This window comes from Prenolepis imparis, unplaced genomic scaffold, assembly GCF_030444845.1.
Source record: "Prenolepis imparis isolate NDT839.2.m4 unplaced genomic scaffold, iyPreImpa1.0 SCAF_380, whole genome shotgun sequence".
Lineage (NCBI taxonomy): Eukaryota > Metazoa > Arthropoda > Insecta > Hymenoptera > Formicidae > Prenolepis > Prenolepis imparis.
Window position 1 is genome coordinate 4,797 of NW_028141538.1, and position 22,397 is coordinate 27,193.

At 39.9% G+C, this 22,397-nt stretch overlaps 1 protein-coding gene across 1 annotated transcript; it reads left to right on the forward strand.

Moving 5' to 3' along the window:
* Positions 1 to 343: 343 nt before the first annotated feature.
* Positions 344 to 1,594, forward strand: LOC145948418 (uncharacterized; the record flags this gene model as incomplete). Its single annotated transcript, XM_083058111.1, has 1 exon — positions 344 to 1,594. A coding segment is annotated over one exon (1,251 nt), but the record flags the coding sequence as incomplete, so codon positions are not given.
* Positions 1,595 to 22,397: the final 20,803 nt, after the last annotated feature.

Below are 22,397 nucleotides of genomic sequence, written 5' to 3' on the forward strand. Positions count from 1 at the left end.
GGCATCTCTTTCGGAATATTTCACAAACTCGTATTAGAGAATCTCGCCTGTACGCGGTCGGATCGTGATATGGCGTATTCGCGCTTTTTTTTTTTTTTACGCTGTGGAAACCTCCTCGAGGTACTTTAACCCCCCCCTCCCGATTCTTTCGATCGAAATTGTGAACAGTCGCATCTCGGAAGTGGATCTCCCTCTCCCCATTGGAACCCCTGTCGATGGATCAGCACGGAAATTCATCATCATATCGAATCTAGAGGCTAGAATCTCGCTACAGACGAACCGATTCGATTATATTCGGTCGATCGTCCTCGAGTGCAACGAAACTGCCTTTGCCACATTACAGATACAAGTTCTCAAGGTCAAGCTCGACCTTCTCAACAGTAACTGGAAAAAATTCGAAGCGTTTCACGAGCGACTCGCGGATTCGAAGGTCGACACACTCCTCGACTATTTCAAAAGAGGCATTTTTGAGCAATGTTTGCAACTTTACGCGGAAGCGAAAGCGAAGCTCCTCATTCATATCGAGGAGGAGAAGAACAAGACCGATCCACTTTCCGGTTCTCGACTCGCCAATCTCACCGTCGGCAACCATCGAGCGTCGAATCGTTGTCACCTCGCGGGAATCTCTCTTCCTAACTTCTCGGGCGATTTTTCAGCATGGCGACCATTCCACGATTCGTTCGCTTCGTTAGTCGCGCGGAATCCAGATCTTTCTAATTCGAAGAAAATGCATTATCTACGGACCTATCTCATCGGTGAAGCAGCACAGCTCATCTCAAACTTATCTCTCTCGGACGATTCGTTTGCCTTAGCCTGGGATCTTCTCGTTGCACGGTACGAGAACAAACGCCTTCTCATTTCGGCTCAAGTAGATAGGCTCTTCCGTATGAAGACTATAGCTCGATGCTCCGCGAAGGATCTCAATGTGCTTCTCGACACCACAACGGAGGCCCTGAAGGCTCTGAATTCTTTTGGCGCGCCGACGCACAACTGGGATCATCTGCTAGTCCATCTCGTCGTGCAACGGCTCGATTCGGCGACACGCGAAGCCTGGGAGGTAAAGTTGGGTTTCTCAACGGATTCACTCTCGTATCAGGACCTTCGGATCTTTCTCACCAGGCGAGCTCGAGTCTTGGAGAGCATAGAGATCGGAGCATCGGAATCATCCGCACCGAGCTCATCCTCCACGGTCTCGCAACCCTGCCACCAAGCAGTTCCGGCCAAGGTTCTCATCGCGAATGCCGCATCACCAACCGGAACTTCAGAGTCCTCGAGCTGTGCACTCTGTTCGGAGTCTCACTATATCGTAACGTGTCCGCGATTCAGGGACATGTCGGCTAATCTCAGACGAAACGTCGTGATTGAAAAAAGGCTGTGTTTCAATTGTTTGGGGCGACACAACGCGATTTCGTGTCGAAACGAGAAGCGGTGCCGAGAATGCGGAAATAAACATCACACCATGATACACATGGAGGGTCGTGGATATACCTCGACTCAGCTTCATGGTGCCAAATTATCTTCCAATACGGCGGCTACTCGGACTACGAGCCCTTCCTCCTCGAGCGAAAGCAGCGTCTCGTCCGCTTCGGATTGACTCGCTACGGCAGACAAGTCACATACCCTTTTTTTCTTTATTATTAATACCAAAGACTAACGATTTACGTTTCCTTCATTTAATTATTATTTTTGTTTAATTGGCAGAAAAGGCCATATTACATTTATTTTCTATTTTGAATAAATTAGATTTTTTTTCCGAGCGTACGTTACGTTAATCGTCGCATTTTATTATTGTCGTCTTGAAATACCCCTCCCCTTTCCGCCTCTCACTCCAACCACACTCACCAGAATCTCACAGGATTTTTTTTTTTTGGTTCAAATACTTTTTTGTTTTATTTTTTCCTGTTAATCAATTGGAAAAATTTAAACCTGCAAAAAATACTCTACGTAACAATTTCGTAATTATAAAAAAACCAGTACTACAACCGAATAGTTGAATTTTATGAAAACAAACATTAATTACGCTCGGCACCTTTGTACTATGCGCCTCGTGTAAAACTTTGCTCGCAGTGTTTCTCGCGTCCACTCTACGCTGTGAAGCAACTATCGAACAAAGTGTTTCGCCCGCTTCACACCTAGGTGTGTAAAATTTTACAAAGAAAAAATAATAAAATTACGAGCGAAACACGCACTTTGTGCGAGAGTTCATAAAAAAAAAACGCAGGGAAAACACGATCGTATAAGTTTTTCTTTTCATACATTTCGAACTGTCGACTTATAACAACATATCGCTTATCGAACATGTACTATAATCGCTACGCACGACACACGTCTACTACTCGTACTAAGCGACGAGTGTCGAATAAAGATTTTGTCTACTATTCAGGTTTACATTACTATCACCGTTCACGGACGGTAAAACACGTCGAGTAAAACGATACGCGACTATCGCAATTACTATCATCATAATTATACTAATTGCTCCAAATAAGTACGGTAATATCTTTGTCACGCTAAAAATACTATGTCCAATGCCGGTAGCGAGTGTACGCGAGGCATCCCACGCGTCATCTATCGTGCCGCTAATAATTTCGTGCAACGCGTCTAGCGCGTCCATACGTTCGCATCGCGTTATCGAATTTTCGGATAAGAATCTTCGATCCACGTAATCCATACTCTCCGGATCGGTTTTGTTCCAATTACAATGTATACAATACTGCTCTTTACTACTTGGATCGCAAACCGATCGATCGATTCGCATCTTCGACCATAAATCTTTCTCCAAACAGGATGAAAATTCTTGCCTTCCATACGTCCCGATAGACGCCGACTGCGGATGTATCGTGGACGATTTTAATTCCAACTCGTTCGTCGTCAATGGACACGAACAGCCAATGACGCGACACAACGACATCGCGACTACCGTTAGTATAGAGAAAACAGCCAGAGTTTCGTTTCGCGTAATCGCTCGCGACTCTACATATGTAAGCGATGCCTGTGCCGGTAACGGCAATTACACCACCGAAGACAGTCACTCGTTTGAGACGAGAACCGACCGCGGAAACTGTTGATGCGTTTAGTCAAAGTAGAATCGCTACGTACAGTACGTTCGAGCATCTCAAAGTCCATAATCTCGACATCCTTCTTTATAACGCCCCGTCGTACGAGATCATCGCGACTTTTGCGAATTACATTGTCGCGGAGCGAAATCGCTCGATCGGGAAATTCGCGCAGAGTCGTTTCGTTTAATCGTAAAAACGCCAGTCGTGCTCGTCCCGTCAATTTCGTACCGGTGGCCTTTTCGAAAGCCAGCACGGCATCACCCTTTCGTGGCAAACGCCTGACAAAATCGCGCGCTTCGAGTTTACCTAAAGTAATCGCGCGTTCGCCGTCGATCGCGGTCTCGAATACGCGCAACGTTCCAAAACTATCGGCAAGATTTTTAGATCCGTTGCGCGACAAATCTGCGATAGACGCGGCCCATCGTTTCTCCACTTCGGCCAAATTATCGGCTTGATGAAAAATGCGCGAAATATTGCCGACGAAACGTTGAAAGGTGGTCGGTATCGGCATGAGATATTTTATTTTCTCTTCGCAAAGAGTACGGGATACGTTATACGAATAAACTCGCTTAAAATTAGATATCGATTCTACAAAAAAAACAAAACATTATTGTAACTTTTTTTCGAGAGAATATTTGTATTTTTTTTTTACAACAATGTTCCAATTATCAATTTTCAGCGATCATCACTTTGAGTTCGCGTAAGAATAATTTAGGCATCGCGGTACATACGTTATTCGAAAATATATCACACATGCGATCGATATCTAACGGAGCTCCGTCTTCCGATTTATCACGATCGTACGATTTACGTGTAATCGTCTCGTCGCGACCCAATTCGACGAAAGCCGTCAACGTGCTCAATAGAAAGGTGACGAGTAATGTCATTAATATCGCGGCCAACGCTCGACCGCGCGACACAAGATGTACAATCGCGGTAAAAACGCATCCTGTGACGAGGAACGTACTTGTATAAAAATAATGTATACACTTGTCCAATACGTTACGTCGCGTCGCACCGATCAATTGAGCGCGCGACAGATCGACGTTGCGCGATCGTAACATAGAAGCGAGCGCATTGTCACGTATATTTGCCGCGAGCATATCGTCCGTCACGTCGATACGTTCCTCCGACTCGTGTTCGATACGTTGCCCGGCCGAATTGTATTCTCGATAGTGAAGATATTGCATAGACCATACGAGCGAACATACGATGGTATTGTCACTGACGATGGGACGAAGTCTATATAACGTATCATCATTATCGTCGGTATCGTCTTTCGACGACATATACATCGGTCGCGTGACAGTGTGGCGCGACTGTTGCGAAGATTTTCATCGCCCCGCATTCCCGCGCCATCGTGTCGAAAATCGTCGATCATAGAGAGCATAGCGGTACGATGTGGTGCAAAGTACCAAGGAATATTTGACTCGTCATCCACACGTACACGTTCGCTCACCGTGTCGCGCGGTCGCATAGTCTCGTCGACATGATCACCGCGCGCGATCGTTTCATCGTCCGTGCTCTTGATCGCATCGTCGTTGACGTTGTGCGAGAAAAAGGTCACGACGACCATCGGGTCCACATGCGGAACACTCGCCATACGTTTACGCTCCAACCAACCACGCACCATATCGTTGTACAATCGATTGTTAAATTCGCTGTTATAATTACCCGGATCCCAACCAAAGAGAATCATAGTGTCGAGAATCATGGAAAGTAATTCGATTATCGTCACGACGGTGCCGACGCCGCTCGCGGTAGTCGCCAATAACAGCATCATGCGCGTGGAGAGCCGCGAAATCGCAATGCTTGTCGTACGAGCGACAGTTACGCGTAAGCCCGTCGCGATCAAAGAACGTTCTACATTGCCGGTTAAACGTTGACCAATCGTACGTAGGGTACGATCGAATATATTTCTACACATCTTTCGCGCAATCTGATCGATCGCCATCGAGCCACCAATGTAACCGATATCTTTCGCTATTTCGCGTATTATTTTCGCACGTTCATCCGTCGGATCGATATCGCTGTCGTTTGTAAAAGATTGATAAATCGCATCGTAATCGATCAGTCGCTTGTCATCCGATTTATCGTCATACGCTTTCGCGGAATTTGTCTCGACGTCGCGACGTCGTCGTACTGCTCGTGTCGACATCGAGATCGACGCTTTGTCACGCGCAGCAGTATTAGACATATTTACCGCGACAATCGGGGCGGAAAGTGTGGCAAAAGCGCGACCGTCGCTTCGACTCAAACTATCGTTACGCGCTCGCTGTTGTTTCTCGCGTTCCTCCAGCAACGCGTCGGCACGCAATTGCACGCCATAATAATTACTCCACACGTGTTGTAAATCGTGCACCCCCAAATCGCTGAGCAGTATATTAGGTGGCGGTAAACTCCACGAATGATCGACATCGCGATACCACGCGTTGCGTTTTCGTCGAAAGTCAGGCACCGCTGACTCATCCGTTTCACGTCGCGTAACACTCGCCGGAAAGATCGAATCGCAGTGATCTCCGTGAACCGCGTGACGCGCTAAACGTACTAGCGCGCTACCTAGAAAAGTGAACGAGAAAATTTTGTCCCAAATCGTTTCCTCGCACGTTTTCAGCTTAGAATCGAAATCTTTGTAAAACGCCTCGCAATACGTGCGCGAATGTTGACCGGTCACGTAACCGTGCGAATTATTCTCACCAGGCACGACATCGTCCCCGATCGCGAAATTGTCCTGTCGACAGACGTCGTGTGTAATCGAGCGCTCGTACGGTTGAGTGATAAAAGCGTGCAGCCCCGTATTGGCCAATTCGCAACGACCGTCGAGATGCGAGTATTCCAATTGCGGAACATCGGGCAAAATTGATTTTCCAGTGTTTTTGATACTGGTAGAATTTTTGTCGTCGAACCCACAAGTATCTACGGCATCGTCGACAATCGTGCGCCAGTGTCCGTCGAGCGACATAACATCACGTCGCGAACCAGCGTACGCGGCATCGATGAGATCATTCGAGGCCGAGCTGTCGTTGGTGCCGACGATGCGCGAGTAACGCGCGAAAAAGCACGCTGGTTCGCACGCGGTCAATGTTGTATGATCGCCCGATGGAAAAATCTTTGTTGCGTATTCGTCGAAGCGGCATCGCTGTCCGCGCGGATACGAAGCGTTGCAACTTAAAAAATCGCAAGCTCGTTTCTCCTCGTACCACTCTGTCTCAACAAGGATCGCTGCATCGGCGAAAGCAGACTCGTAATAATAATCCTTAGTTGGATCGGCTCGTCTCACGCGTACGTAAATCTTACTCGCGATATTTGGATATTTCGTCGCCAATTCCCACAAATAGAAAAGTATCGCTCTATTGGATACGTATGCCTGACAATGAACATTGTCCAATTGAGTGAAGCCAGGTCGTGACAATAATTCGTCATTATTCTCACTACGATTCGACATATTTTTCTTAGCTAAACGTAGCGATTATCGTTAATGTCAAATAGATGAGTAAAATATAAAAAATATATATATCACAAGTAATAACATTGTATTATTTTATATTTTTTTACCAATATTAATTACAATACAGTAATCAAGGTTACAATAATTTGACATAAGGTCAACTTATTTATTCGTCACCGCGGTGCTTTGTTTCTGCAATTTTTTTTACACATCGCCATTTATAACTATGTGTAATACATTAATGGTAAAAAAAGAAAAATTATAGATCCTTATAATTTATTACCTTAATTTATAATTACGAGTCGGTACGTTAAAAATTCAAATCCACGAGACAATCTTTTATCTCGATCTCCGGCAATGGATCGTACTCCAATTGTGATATTAATTCTTCGAGAGAAGCATCAATTCCTTCTTGTGGAATATTTTTATGAAGATACGTAAACTCTTTATCCGATTCGTCTAAAGAATGAACGAACAAGTCTAACAGATCGTCGTTTACAAATGCGTTAATATTTTCATCGACAAATTTATGTTTTTCTCGAGTGTTTTCTCAAGAATTTATATGGGTAATATTTTTATCTACACGCACCGATAGATTCGACGACGACGTTTCCGTAGGTAGTGAAGAAACTGTGTCGGAAGATTCAAACCGATATCCATCTTGAGGTGATTGTCGGCCAAGCTCTAATAAAGCGAGCGCGGCCTTTTTAACACCTCTCTTTGTTTTTCGGCAAATATTTCTCCTCTTGTTACCCATTGATGACAAAAATTACTCGCACCTAAAATAACAAACATATTATTAACTATTAAATTGATTAATAACAACCTGTCAACGGTGTGTCTCGGTATTTAACGGGATATTTTCTTATTATTTTTAAACTACAAATTATTACAAAATGTATAATTATAATAGTAGAATAATAATGCAAAAATTAAGAGGTTAAAAAATATTCTAGAATCGGTAATTATTTACTCGAAAAAAAGAAACATTCGTTATTCGCGTTTTACACTCCTTCGTAAACGTATACGAACCTTTCGTCGATATTTTTAATTTCAATCACGAGATACTAATGACTCGATTAATGTGCACGGATTTACACACAAGTTGGCTTCGTTGACTCTCAGAGTCGAGACTAAGAAATAAAAATGTGATAACGAGAGTGAAATTGGCGCTTTTTATATTCTTAAAAAGTATTCGAGAGAGGGAAGGACATATGCGAATCATCGAGAAAGCAATTCCTCTATAAGAATCGAGAATTATCTTTGGAAAATATTTAAAGATCTATCCGTCATATTTCTTCCTTCCATTTCTTTAATCGACCAATTAAAAAAATCTTAAATTATAGAAAAATAAGTCATACGTAGAATATCGTTTAACGATAACGCCAAAGTTAACATTTGAGAATCAGCTCGGCGCCTCCAATGCGCTTCGTGGAGAGAAACACGTCCGAAGGAAGTGAGAACAAAAATATAATTTTCTCTCTCTCTCTCTCGATTCGGTAGCCGCACTACACACTTTCGATGAATCATTCGCAAAGAGCAGTAGAGAGAAAAACTACGATTTTCTTTCTCACTTCCCGCAGACACGTTTCAGTCTGCTGCTATCCCCCCCCCTTTCCATTTATATATGTTCTAATATCGTCACTCAGACGTGATGCGCAATTGTATGTACATAAATAAAATTAATTATTCACTTTTTCACATTTGTTGAGAAAATTATTTAATATTGAAAAAAACATTTTATATTATATACGTATGTCGAAATTTAATTATTTTAGTTAAAAGCAAAAAACTACATAATAAATTCAAAGTTTAATTAATAGCAAAAACAATTTATAAAAAATATAAATAAAATTACACTTATTCGTAGAAACTTGATAAGTAAATACTCATTTTAACGTGAAAAAGTACGACACAATTCCACCAGTCTCGCGATCTGCTCTGTAGTAAAATTAATTCGAGTACGGCGCAAAGATGCGCGTAATATTTGAAAAAAAATCCAAAGTCTAGCGGATCGTGCGGGATTAAAAACGGTTAAAGAACGAAACAATTTAGCGTCGTCACGCAGTTCGAACTCGTTTGCCGAAAGTGCATTGAATAATATCTCGTCGAAGGTAAATAACTGCCCGTTAAAGTTCTCCCGTACCCTCTCCCGTGGAGAAGGAAAATATATATCGCGAGCGGGAATATTATGGCAAACCATAGTGGAAAAAATTTACCGCAAGAGAGCGCACGTCAGAGTATACAATTGATCGCGACCAACGTCGACCGTTATATATACTATCGTACGAGATATAGCGTAACGTTAACGTTATCACCCGCTTCTTATTACACTTTTTTTCGCATGATAATCTATATCTATAAGAAAACTTGAAACATATCAAATCGTAGTACTGCATAATTTAAAAACCCATTAATACATCGATTGAAAAAAAAGTACACTGGTTTCTTTATTGTGCTAAAAAAGGAAAGGAAAAAATGGCTGTTAATTTTGCAGCTATGTTAGATGATGAATCATCTGACGAGGATCGCGCATTATCGGATGACAGTGCTTTCGTTAGCGATAGCAATGCAAACCTTACGAACAATGTCGAAAAAATAGTGCCTAATTCGCAAATTATTGCGCTAAACGATCGTATGAAAGTTTGCACCGTATACTTTTATTATACCACAGGTGGTGCTTTAGCTGTATGCACTTCGTGTATGATTGTTTTGCGAGACGCAAATGTTGGGCACATGTACGAGGTCTGTAAATAAAGTAATGAGACTGGTACCAGACCGCACGAATTGGTAACACTGCGCGTCTCCGCGCCACAGTGGGCGCACTTCAACATCTTATGTAGCTTCAGCGTGAGTCGCTCGTGTCAACAGGTGGATTGTGAGAGCTTTTTTTGCAAAGTGATTTTTTTTGCTGCGTCACTATAATGAGCGAGCGGAATTACGAGCAACGGTGTGCGATCAAGTTCTGTTTGAAACTTGGCTACAACGCGACTAAGACTCTAGCAAAACTCCAACAGGCCTACGGTGATGCTGCTTTGTCAAGAGCCCAGGTGTTCAAGTGGTTCAAGGCATTTTCCGAAGGTCGGGAATCAGTTGAAGATGAGTCTCGGTCTGGAAGGCCATCAACGTCGAGAATTGACGAAAATGTGGAACGAATTCGAGATCTTGTGCGGTCTGACCGTCGGTTAACTGTCAGATTGATCGCAGACGAGCTGAATTTGAACCACACGACCGTCCATCAAATTCTGACCAACAAACTGGGGATGAGAAAAATTTGTGCGAAAATGGTACCCAAAATTCTCACTCCTCAGCAAAAAGAAAACAGAAAAGAAGTGTGCCGCGATCTTTTGGAGCGGATTGAAAATGATCCAGATTTTTTCAAAAATGTGATCACAGGCGACGAGACGTGGGTCTTTGAGTACGATCCCGAAACCAAAAGACAAAGTGAAGAGTGGCACACTGCAAACTCACCACGGCAGAAAAAAGCAAGAATGAGCAAATCAAGAATCAAAACCATGCTCATTTGCTTTTTTGACAGTAGAGGAGTCGTCCATAAGGAATTCGTGTCTCAAGGGCAAACGGTCAACCAACATTTGTACCGTGAAGTTCTGGAGAGGTTGCGAAAACGGGTTGCTCGCGTGCGGTCAGACATCAAAGACACCTGGATGCTGCATCACGACAATGCGCCGTCTCACACAGCGCTTTCGATTACGGAGTTTTTGGCACGGAAAAACATTCCTGTCGTCCCCCAGCCCCTGTATTCGCCTGATCTGAGTCCCTGTGACTTCTTTCTCTTCCCGAGATTGAAAACTCATCTCAAAGGACATCACTTTGATACGACCGAAAACGTAAAAGCGGCTGTAACCGACCAGCTGAAGGCCATTCGGGTTTCGGAGTTCCAGCACTGCTATGAAGACTGGAAACAACGTCTCAGGCGCTGCGTGGCTTCCCAAGGGAACTATTTTGAAGGAGACAGAGTTAAATTATAGTTAAATTATAAATAAAAGTTCATCTCGAAAAAGTCTCATTACTTTATTTACAGACCTCGTATGCCGTTCGAAAACATGTGATTAAATCACACGATGCGATAAATTATCGAGCCTGTTCCAAATGTACGGACCCGTTGTATCTAATATTTCCATGTAATATGTGCCCCATTTGTACACCATAAAAAAAAATAAATATAAACTTGTACATTTGAGATATCGTCGATATAGTTTGTATAATGCGTAACGAATATTTCTTATATATTTTTTTCTACATGATTGAAAACTAGGTCTAGGTATACGGAAACGAATGATGTAAAAAAAAAACGCAACTTGCTAGAGAAATCTCAAAGTGTCGTCTAGTGACTCCCGCTACTATCTCTGCCTCACGATTTTTTTTATAATAATCGAATCTTAAATTTTCTTCGGACGGGGACCTTTAAGAGAACAGGCCTCTAATTATTAAAAATAATCACACGCATTTTTAATCTAACCGCAAGAGACACAAGTCGGAGAGTCACGACTGTTCGCCTGCATCTCGCGGTACGAAAAACAAATAGCGTATACTTGTCCATTAACACATGTAAATATGTCAAATGAATAAATAACAATTTGCCGAAATGAGATACTATTATTACGAATGAATAAAGCTCCGAAGTATCGGCAACATTATCTACGATAAGAAAGCGCGATGTTACCCGCGAGATTTATATACGAATTTACCAGAGTGCCAATTTTTCATCAAGATGGCGCAATTTTTGTTTTAAACGTCACGCCTAATTCATTTGTAATGAAACGTAACGCTAGTCGTGAAAATTGCGAAATCAAATATTCGCGAAATCTATTTTCGCCGTATATTCGCCCAGCGTATCTCATAGTACCCAGCACGATTAATGTCGCGCCAAATCTAACGATACGTTTAAATTCGGTTGTGCATAATCCGAGCAATGTACAGGATCACGGTACGCATAAAGATTATCTATTAAAAACTAATAATATCTTCGAGCCGATAAATAGCGAGAACACGTATCTCGCGACACATTTAACGACCGTAACGTCCGAATTGTTGTTACCGAAACACGTTCGCTCCTACAATGTGCAAAACATAGTGAATACCGACGAGTTAGAGAATATACGTCGACCTACGTGTATGAATAAACAGATGCGCGTTTCGCGTAAAATAAATGATTCGAACGAGGATCAGATCGACGATGACGCGGCGATGAACGAAATGAATCGTGCTGTTCGCACAGAACGAGCGACACGTGCGAAACGCGTCGGATACCCGTTGCGACGAAATACAACGCGTGAAAACGTTGCGGGAATGCCTCATCTCGATACGACGATCGAAAACATGACTAATCAACTACCATCGAACACGTCGATGCTCGAAACGATAGTGTCGCCGCGAGAAGGAGCTGTAGGAGGTTCTTCGAACACGTCGACTCTCGAAACGGTAATACCGTCGCGGGAAGGAACTGCGACAGGTACGAACACGTCGACGGTATCGTTACAAGAGGAAACTGTGGGAAGTAGCGAGAACGATTACATCGCTAGGGGTTGGACGGAGAACGATTACCAACGAATCTTTCATCTTGCACAAACACAGCCAGAATTGTTCAGGAACGTGGGAATAGATCCGAAATTAATGAAGAGACATCGTGATATAAACAGAGAATTAAGTATCGATGATATAACGAAAAACATAAACCCTAAAGAATTCGAGGCTATTGCTGCACGATAATCCTTTCGAGATGTTAGCAGCGCATAATGAAGCTAGTGGAATTCTCAAAAAATAAAAAACAGAACTCACCGATTAGAAAAACTATTGTTAAACAAATGAGATAATTTTCTTTACAATTGTACTTTAGTTAAGAAAAATCGCGAGAAATGGCATCTACATCCGCGCAACTCGCTACCGCGAAATTCGGGCAAAAATTGCGCGATGTAGGCTCGAGTTTGGGCGATAGCTTTCAGGCACGAGCTGCCCAATTGGCAACTACATGGTCCGATTGTAAAACCGTACTGTGGAATTCGCGCAACGTTATGTACATTCTATGCCTGTTAGCGATAGTTCAAATAATTTCGTTAATTTTCGCATGGAATAAGACTTTATTGTCTTTATCGCTGGTGCGTTCTTGATTTTTACCGTATACGGTGCGTTGGCGGTTAGTAAACAATCTTGTTTCGCGGTATTCGATAATAATATCAACGGCATCGGACAATGATCGCGAGAAATGTCGTGTCCAATGATATCTTGAGAAAAATAATATAAGTACAATTTCAAAAAAAAAAAAACACCATTGCTACGATAACGAAAGATAAAATAATATTTGCAGCGATATTATTCGCTATAATTATAATCACCACTATAATAATCATCTCTCTTCTACGATATCGCGAATTATTCGACAGAGCGACATCGTTATCGGGTCGTCGCGATGCATGGACATTGGCGGATCGTGAGTTTCACGCATGCGTTTACGTGACATCGATGGAAATAGTACCCCGTATAATTCGAGCGTGCTGTCAGCCACTGTGATAACGCGTCCAACATTACGAGACGGTTTAATTATTGTACACCCATTCGAATGGTATGTGTATTACACCGTAAATAGCAATTTTTATCTTCTAACAAATATGTCTCTGTCGGCGGACGGCGCGCGATGCTCACCGGAACAATGCGGATGTCTCGTATTGACTCCCGTACGAAATTCCGAGAACGAGTTTAGTCACTTTCGAACTGTCTGTCTAAGCGTATCGTTTCCCAATCTCGTGCGCACGTTCGGCGCTATTCCTCGTAAATGTCGATACGTTCTGGACGATTTACTGCGAGATACGAGTAAAGACAATAGCGTAACGATAGTCGAAATACTCAATAGACTGATAGAGCAAAAAGTGGTGTAATAATATACTTTTGGAAAAAAAAATGGAAAAAGTTCGGGAAAAAATAGAAGATGTTTCATCAACGTCATCGTGTTTATCACACATAGACGAAAGTACTGTTCGCTTGATGGATCTCGTCGATTCGATTGTGAGACACGTCGACGGCTTGTCCTTACGTTTGACAAATGGAACGAGCGATGAGTTCGCACGTAGTCAGCTCGTCGGACAATTTCATCGCGATGTCGCACACTTGAATGAAACAACGTACGCATTGTTCGACGCCTTGCCGATATATAAAAATTTTACAAACACTCACGACAAACACTTGTCAGAAGAAGAGAAAAAGGAACTACAAATCTCGCGTAAAGTAAACGCCACACGTTATTACGACTACGTTAAGCGTATTTTGCTGGAAACGGCGATATACGCGATTAACAGAAATAAAGAAATTATTTTTGACATAAATCATATCGATCTTCTACATTATCGCGAGAAGAATGACAATTCAACGACATGTTTGTCCAATTTGAACGCATCCGCTAAAGAAATATCTCTTGATTTCGACAACATCATTATTAATGTCAAATCTTTCGAGGCTCGTCTACTGTTGCGTATTTATCGAAAATTCTTTCAACAGCTGAAACGCGCGCACAAACTCACGGAGAGGAAACTACTACGCTGAAGACGCATTCCTCGCAACCGAGTAGTATAACCGTCGTACCTTTATTACAATGTTCCGTTTGTTCGCGACGTTTTGCCAAAACGTTTCATTACATACAGCATATACGAATACATTATAGATTGAGTATATATCGATGTGCGAAATGCGGGAAATTTTTCGTCCAGCAAAATGGTCGCGATTATCATGAGCGTAAGTGCTCGACGATTCGTTGAGTATTAGTGCCTTCGCACACAAATTCAATCGTCTTTGAGCATTGCGACAGTTGCGATCGTTTCTTTCGTAACGGTAATGAAATACGCAATCACATAGTGCGACATCATGCTAGACGAAATATCGATCTAGGTGTTAATAAAAATCAAATGTCTGTTATACGCAATTGGTTATATAAAATGTGAAGACTTTGTAAAACAAAAAAAAAACGAATATATTAAACTTGTCTTTTGTATCACATACCGCATATTTATTATACTATTTCTATAAAGACATTTTTTTTATATTCTTTTTTCAATTTTTTTTAAGTTTTTTAAAACTCTCAACAGGCCTCGTGTTTGATACACTTACAAGGGGAGGTCGCGGTTGACTCTTCACCGATTTTGATCTCCTTTGGTATGGTGAATCTACATCGAAAAAAAGTTGCTCCGTGTTCGAGCTTTTCGTTCAATGCGCCTTGTAAAAAAAAATTTTTTTTTCCCGAAGTTTAGAGAAATTGTCAGGTTCGTTACGAGGCCTAAAGAAAGACACACTTTCGATCGGTGCCGCTAGTGCAGCGGCAGAGCACAAGAATAGTAATCCCGGGATCCCAGGTTCCAGAACTTTGGGCTGTCATAATTTTTTTTTTTTTTTTTTTAATAACGTATTATTTATTATGATAAATAAATATTCGGCATATTTTTATCGTTAGTTATGCATATATCTCTTTATATATTTAAAATTAATAAAATGATCGTAATATAAATAAAATATTTTTATAGAGAAATATTTTTAGAAATATTTTTACTTTTTAAAGATTTATACATTTTTTCAAATTTTCTTTAATCTAATAATGTTAGAATACACACTTTTCATAGCTTTACAAAATTTAATTTATTACTCATTATTATTTTTTGCTTCAATATGTAATAAATATGTCATAAATATATAAGTAAGATATTTTCTAACCGACCTTCTAGAACCCTTATTAGTAGACAGGATCAGACGACTCTCTCCTCTCCCTCCAACGTTCCTTACACTTTCACAACCAGCAGTTTTATCCAGCGGTTCACAGCAGGTAGAAAATCCGAATTTTGTAAAGCTATGAAAAGTGTGTATTCTAACATTATTAGATTAAAGAAAATTTGAAAAAATGTATAAATCTTTAAAAAATAAAAATATTTCTAAAAATATTTCTCTATAAAAATATTTTATTTATATTACGATCATTTTATTAATTTTAAATATATAAAGAGATATATGCATAACTAACGATAAAAATATGCCGAATATTTATTTATCATAATAAATAATACATATTATTAATAAAAAAAAAAAAAAAAAAAAAAAATTATGACAGCCCAAAGTTCTGAACCTGGGATCCCAGATTACTATTCTTGTGCTCTGCCGCTGCACTAGCGGCACCGATCGAAAGTGTGTCTTTCTTTAGGCCTCGTAACGAACCTGACAATTACTCTAAACTTCGGGAAAAAAAAAATTTTTTTTACAAGGCGCATTGGACGAAAAGCTCGAACACGGAGCAACTTTTTTTCGATGTAGATTCACCATACCAAAGGAGATCAAAATCGGTGAAGAGTCAACCGCGACCTCCCCTTGTTAGTGTGAAAAATTATGAAGAATTGAAAAAATTATATATTGCTATATCTAATGCAGCTCTTGTACCTACTCTTTCCACTCGCGCTAATTACCGAATGTATCGAAATATCATGACACGTAATCTTCCTCGCCGTACTGTCATTATTATCTAAATGATCAGCGTAAAAAGTTCGCAATATTTTTCTAAATACTCGCACGCCTGTTTTTCTCATATTTAATCATATGTTTCAATTGTTTTGTAAAAAAAAAATAATAAAGAAACCACAACATTTTTTCTTTTCGATAATTATTTTATCCCAATCTCTCCTATATACATATAATATTATTCGTTTTATTTGACAATTCAATCTCGATCGAATTCAAATTGTCTTATATCGTCGCAACGCGATGACGATTATATTATTATATATATTAAACCAAGATAAACGACAAAACTAAGTATCGCAATACGAATAATGAAATATACGAATAACGAATCAACATTTTCGTGGATTCGGTCGAGTTTTTCGCGCGATATGTTCGATCCGTTGAGCTTGTCAGCCATAAATTTTCTACCTGAAATAACGATCAATGACAATCATTCGCATTACTCTATACTCGCGACAAATGATATCGCTGATGAGTATCAGACGGACGAGTTTGCCGAATACGTTTATAATTTCAATACACAGAGTGAAACACTAGCGCGACAGAAGGACAATAATGTCGATGTAATGCTAGCCGAACAAAAGTTTCTAAATGACAATCCAACTATCGATGACTCGGTCACGCTCGTATCCAACGGTGAGTCGGTCGATGGGAATTTCAACGACAAATGTAACAACAATCGTTTTCACTCATCGATGTCTTCTTCCACTCTTAACGATAATAGTGCTCTGTCTCGCACAAAATCAGCAAACGATAACAACAGCGACACAAGCGAAATAATGATTCTCGAAGACGAATCCTCGACATCATTATCGATGTGGTTACCCACGCAGGAATGGCGAAGTCGAACACCACGCTGGTTGAAAAATATCTCGACCGCTATGATTTCGGACGACGGCAATTCAATACGCAGCAAAGATTTACACTTTTACTCACGCATACCATCCGAAGAATTACACGCATGGTTGAACATAAGTAAACGACTCGTCGATTGGTCGCACGGTAAATTCGACATAATAAATTGGACGTCGCGAACACGTTTTTCGAATGCCGCTCTAGCGCAACGATTGTACACACGAGCGCAAATTTGCAACGAGCAGTGCTACGAATTTGAACGATCAGTACGTAAACTCGCTACCGCGCTATCTCTTCGCTGTAATAACGGTGAGACATTTTGCTACGAAGATTTTGCACAAACATTAAGCCGATTATCCGACAAAACGGCACTTCCGACTTTCGACACTCCAAATTTATCGCGAGAGCAAAGTTCCTCGCACGACGATATATCACCATCGCCGGCGAAAATTGCTCGCATCGAACGTAATGACAAAGGAGATTCATCTTCGCGAGAAGACGACGCTGTTGAAAGTACTAGTAACACGGTTCGCGATACTACGATAATCGAAACGAATGACGAATTAGTTACAGTATTCGAAGAGTCTAGCGCGCGATTTTTCGCCAATATCTACGACGCCGCGATCGATTGTTTTCAATTCTTTCGCGAAGCTCGTAAAACCACGCGACGTACAATGTTACGTCTAAAGTCTACCCTACAACAATTACGCGATACATACGAAGATTATGACATCGATATGCTTCGTACAATTGTACTCGATGCAAATTATGAGTATCAACGTTGTCTGTATCTCGAGACATACGAGTACGTAAGGGCAGCCGAATTACACGCTCGAATTTTTTTCACCGATACGACAAATGTCACATATTTGACGATACCGTCATTTCGATGATAGTACCGCTAACAACGTAAATGTCGCATTTTTGCGCGATACTCTGAATCGTATACTATCCGTCGAAAATCCCAAACATATGCCATTAAACGCGCTGATCGGACTATGTCTAAAGACAATCCGATCGATCGTCACCGTAATGTGCAACGCGAACGACACAGACACATTGTCTCAATCGTTGAATCGAGTGTCTGCTATAATCAAATCAAGTATGTTCATTAGCGCGCTTGAGCGAAAAATTACTAATATCGCGTATCCCGCATGGAATCTCACTATAGCGACGCTTGTTCCGCGTACCGACATCACGAACGACCTGTCGACTTCCAATCAACGAGCTACCGTGATTATTGAAACATCGCTCGCTGCAGCGGGGACAAACACGTCAACAGCTACATCGTCCACATCGTTCTGCAATGAGAAAATTACACGCGCGACAGATAACAATAGTCTTGATTTTCATCACGAGAAAAACAATGTAGAACACATTCAAGACTATCAATTGAATGAATTTTTCATGATCTATCATCTGATTCACGAATATTCGTCAAACATATCGTACGCCTCGACATTTCGTCGACTCTTCGACTCGGTGAGGCTAGCTGTTTTACAAAGTGCACAGGAATTCGGATTGACGGTACCCACAATATTATCGACAAAAAAACGTAAATGCCCATTTGTAGAAACTATCGAGAAGCATGAAACGAGTCCAATAGAATTCGTGAAACGCGGTATCGCCGATATTGAGAAATAGCTACGCGACGCGCCGTCGATAGCACTACTCGATCCAAAAAAATCTCACTGATATCTTGCACAATTATAAAACGCTGAAAAAAAAAACGAATACAATATCCCGAAAAAATCTAATTGATACATTGCGTATCGGAAAATACACAAATGCTTTACATCATCCATTTTGCAAAATTATTCACGATACTTTTCCATTGTTGAAATAATATGATAATGATGTAAAAATGAGCAGTTTTATATATTGTCTCCTAATCCAAACAGCTTGTATAATCGTTAGTTCTATATATAGTCGCATACACACCCATTTATGATTCACCGTATTCTCCCCACTCTCTTCCACTTTTTCGATCGACCAATTAGAAATCCCAATTTGTGGAAAGAGAAGAAGAGATCACGTGACAATTTGGCGAGTATAAGAGGCCAGTACCGACCGAATGGTTGAGTTTATGCCGCCCAGCGCCCGAGCGAGAGGAGGGCGAGCGAGAGCGAAGCGAAGCGAGGTCTTCCGCGAGCGAGGGCGTGCGCCCGACGACGACAAAAATTCACAATTTGAGAATCAGCTCGGCGCCTCCGCTGCGCTTCGTGGGCCTCCGCTCTACGCCGCTCGCTCGTCGCTCGGTCGTTCCGGGCCTGCGGCCGGTTCACTCCTCGCTCCTCCTCGCGCCTCCGAGTCGGCCACTCCGCTCCGCTTCGCGCCTCGCGACAGCTGCGCCGGAGCGACTTTCGAGAGAGAGCGCAGGGCGCGTGGAATTTTATTCGAATTTAATTTCAATTGTATTTGAATTTGATTTGAATTTAATTTAAATTCTATTTGATAAAAATATAAATGACAATGAGAATAATGAGAATGTCATACTTACAGACTTTCACAAAAAATATATAAATCTTTACAAATCTGAAACAATATTTTGTTTTTCTTAACAAAATTTTTTACAAGTCAAAACAATTGTTTTGTAAGTATATTATATCAATGCAATTATTAAAAAATAAAGAGTTGTATTACATAATGTAAATGATGATAAAAATGTATTGCAGAATTTCATGAAAAAATATGAATTAAGGAACAATTAAAAAACTAATAATAATAAATAATGTAAACAGAACACACAAAAATATTTAATATAATGAAATAAATGTATTAAATGTGGAATTGTATTTGAATTTAATTTAATAAATAATTACATACTGTTGAATTCACTTGTCTCTAAAACTTTTTCCATGCTCAACTTATTTTCTATGTCAATATAAGCTATTATTTAGACAACGAGTCAATTCAATCCGTAGGTACACCAAAACGAACGAAATTTGCGAATATTTTTTAATTCTCGGACAACGTGTAATCACTACGATAGAGTCATAACAATCGTATATGAACCAAAATAATATGAAATTTAAGGGTGCAGAAAAATATTTTATAACATTTCTATCCTTATTTATAGCTTCATAGTGATTGTATACACAATAATAAATTTTTTTATCTTCACACATTTTTGTATTATATAATAGGAAGTGTCTTTCATTCTCGACGAAAGAAACATGCTCGAAAAGCAGTGAGAGAGAGAAAAATATGATTGTCTCTCTATCTTTCTCGTGATTGTCGTCAAAAGCGTGAGGAGGGAGGCAGGAAGTACGGTGAATCGTAAATGACCGTGATGGTTTTCGTGAAGTGTATCGAAAAGAGAGCGTCTTGCGTTCTCGACGGACCTCTTTCTTTCTATTTTTCTCCACTTGATTATTTCATAGTTGCAGTACTGTGATGTCATGTTAATATATAACGATTTCAATATGAAAAGAAGTTATGATTAAAATTACTTAATTTTATATTATTTTAAGAGTGTCTTTTGTTCTCGAAGGAAAAACCTTGCTCGAAGAAAGTGAGAGAGACAGAAAAATATGATTGCATCTCTTTCTCTTTATCTTTCTCTAATGATTGTTGTCAAGAGCGTAAGGGGGGAAGGAAGGCAGGAAGTACGGTGAATCATAAACGACCATGGCGTTTTTCCTGGAACGTATCGAAATGAAAAGGAAAGTGTCTTTCGTTCTTGATGTTTTGGTAGAGAACAGTGAAAACTATTACTCTCTTTCTCTATCTCCAATCGAATATCTTATAGTTAAAATATTGTGATTCCATGTAAATCTGTTACAATTTTGAGATGAAATAAAGTTATGATAAAAATTGCTTAATTTTATATTATTAATATTTTAATAGAAAAATATTGTGACTCATTTTGATACGGCGCATCATATATGACTGCGACCTTTTTTCTTAGAACATATAGAAATGGAAGGGGAGTGTCTATCGTTCTCGACTGACGAAACATGTCCGAAGACGGGTAGAGAGAGAAAAATATGATTGCCTCTCTCTCTTTTTCTCCCTCTGGAGATTGTCGCCAAGAGTGTCGGAGTGGGAGGCAGAAAGTACGGTGAATCATAAATGACTGCGACATTTTTCTTAGAACATATAAAAATGGATTACTCATGCGAGAGAGAGGCAATTATTTAATCCCCTCTTTCGCTAGATGAACTTATGAGAAAAGTGCTTCACTCGTTGTTAATACATTACACGTTTCGATAAAATTTTAATCATATATTACTGTATTATATGTATTAAAAATAAATTTTAAATTTTATTTGTGAAAAGAAATAACTTGAATTATGAAAAAGTTGCTAATAATATTTATAAATATCTAATAATAATATTTAATACTTAATAAAGCTATAAATTATAATAAAAATTTAATACATTTTCTCTGTTTTATTAAATATTTTTTATATTTATTATATTAGTTTTTTATTTACTTTTTTATATTTAATCTTTAATATTATTACATGCTTATAAAAACGTTTTTAAGAAAAATAAATCCTCTCTTTCGTGCTAGAGGAACTTTTGAGAAAAGCGCTTCACTCATTGTTAGTACATTACACGTTTCGATAAAATTAATTATATATTATTGTATTATATGTATTAAAAATAAATATTACTTGAATTTTACTTGTGAAAAGAAATAACTTGAATTATAAAAAAAGTCGTAGATAAAATTTATAAATTTCTAATAATATTTAATAAAGTTTCAAATTACAATAAAAATTTAATACATTTTCTCCGTTTCTATTAAAAATTTTTTTATATCTATTATATTAGTTTTTTATTTGATTTTTATATTTAATCTCTAATATTATTGCATGCTTATAAAAAAATTTATATTTTTTTGGCGAAAGTCTGTAAATATGACATATTTATTATTACTTGTATTTTTATCAAATACATTACGTATTAAAAATCTTTTTCCTTTTGATTTCAGTAATGACATATTCATTATTACTTGTATTTTTATCAAATACATTACGTATTAAAAATCTTTTTTCTTTTGATTTCAGTAATTTATGTAAATAAAATTCAAATATAATTTAAATTAAATAAAATATTTAAATATAATTTAAATTAAATTCAAATACAATTTAAATTAAATTTGAATAAAATTCCACGCGCCCTGACGCTGAGCGCGAAGCGCTCTCTCTCGAAAGTCGCTCCGGCGCAGCTGTCGCGAGGCGCGAAGCGGAGCGGAGTGGCCGACTCGGAGGCGCGAGGAGGAGCGAGGAGTGGAGCGGCTGCAGGCTCGGACGACCGAGCGACGAGCGAGCGGCGTAGAGCGGAGGCCCACGAAGCGCAGCGGAGACGCCGAGCTGATTCTCAAATTGTGAATTTTTGTCGTCGTCGGGCGCGCGCCCTCCTCTCGCTCGGGTGCTGGGCAGTGTTGAGAGACGGGCCGGGTTTTCTCGCGCATGCGCGGCCATAATGGCAGTTAGCAGTGATGTATCTATCTGTAGTGAAGAGGTGGTAGGAGATAGGGCGCTGACGGTTGACACTCTTGGCGGGAAGACTGAACG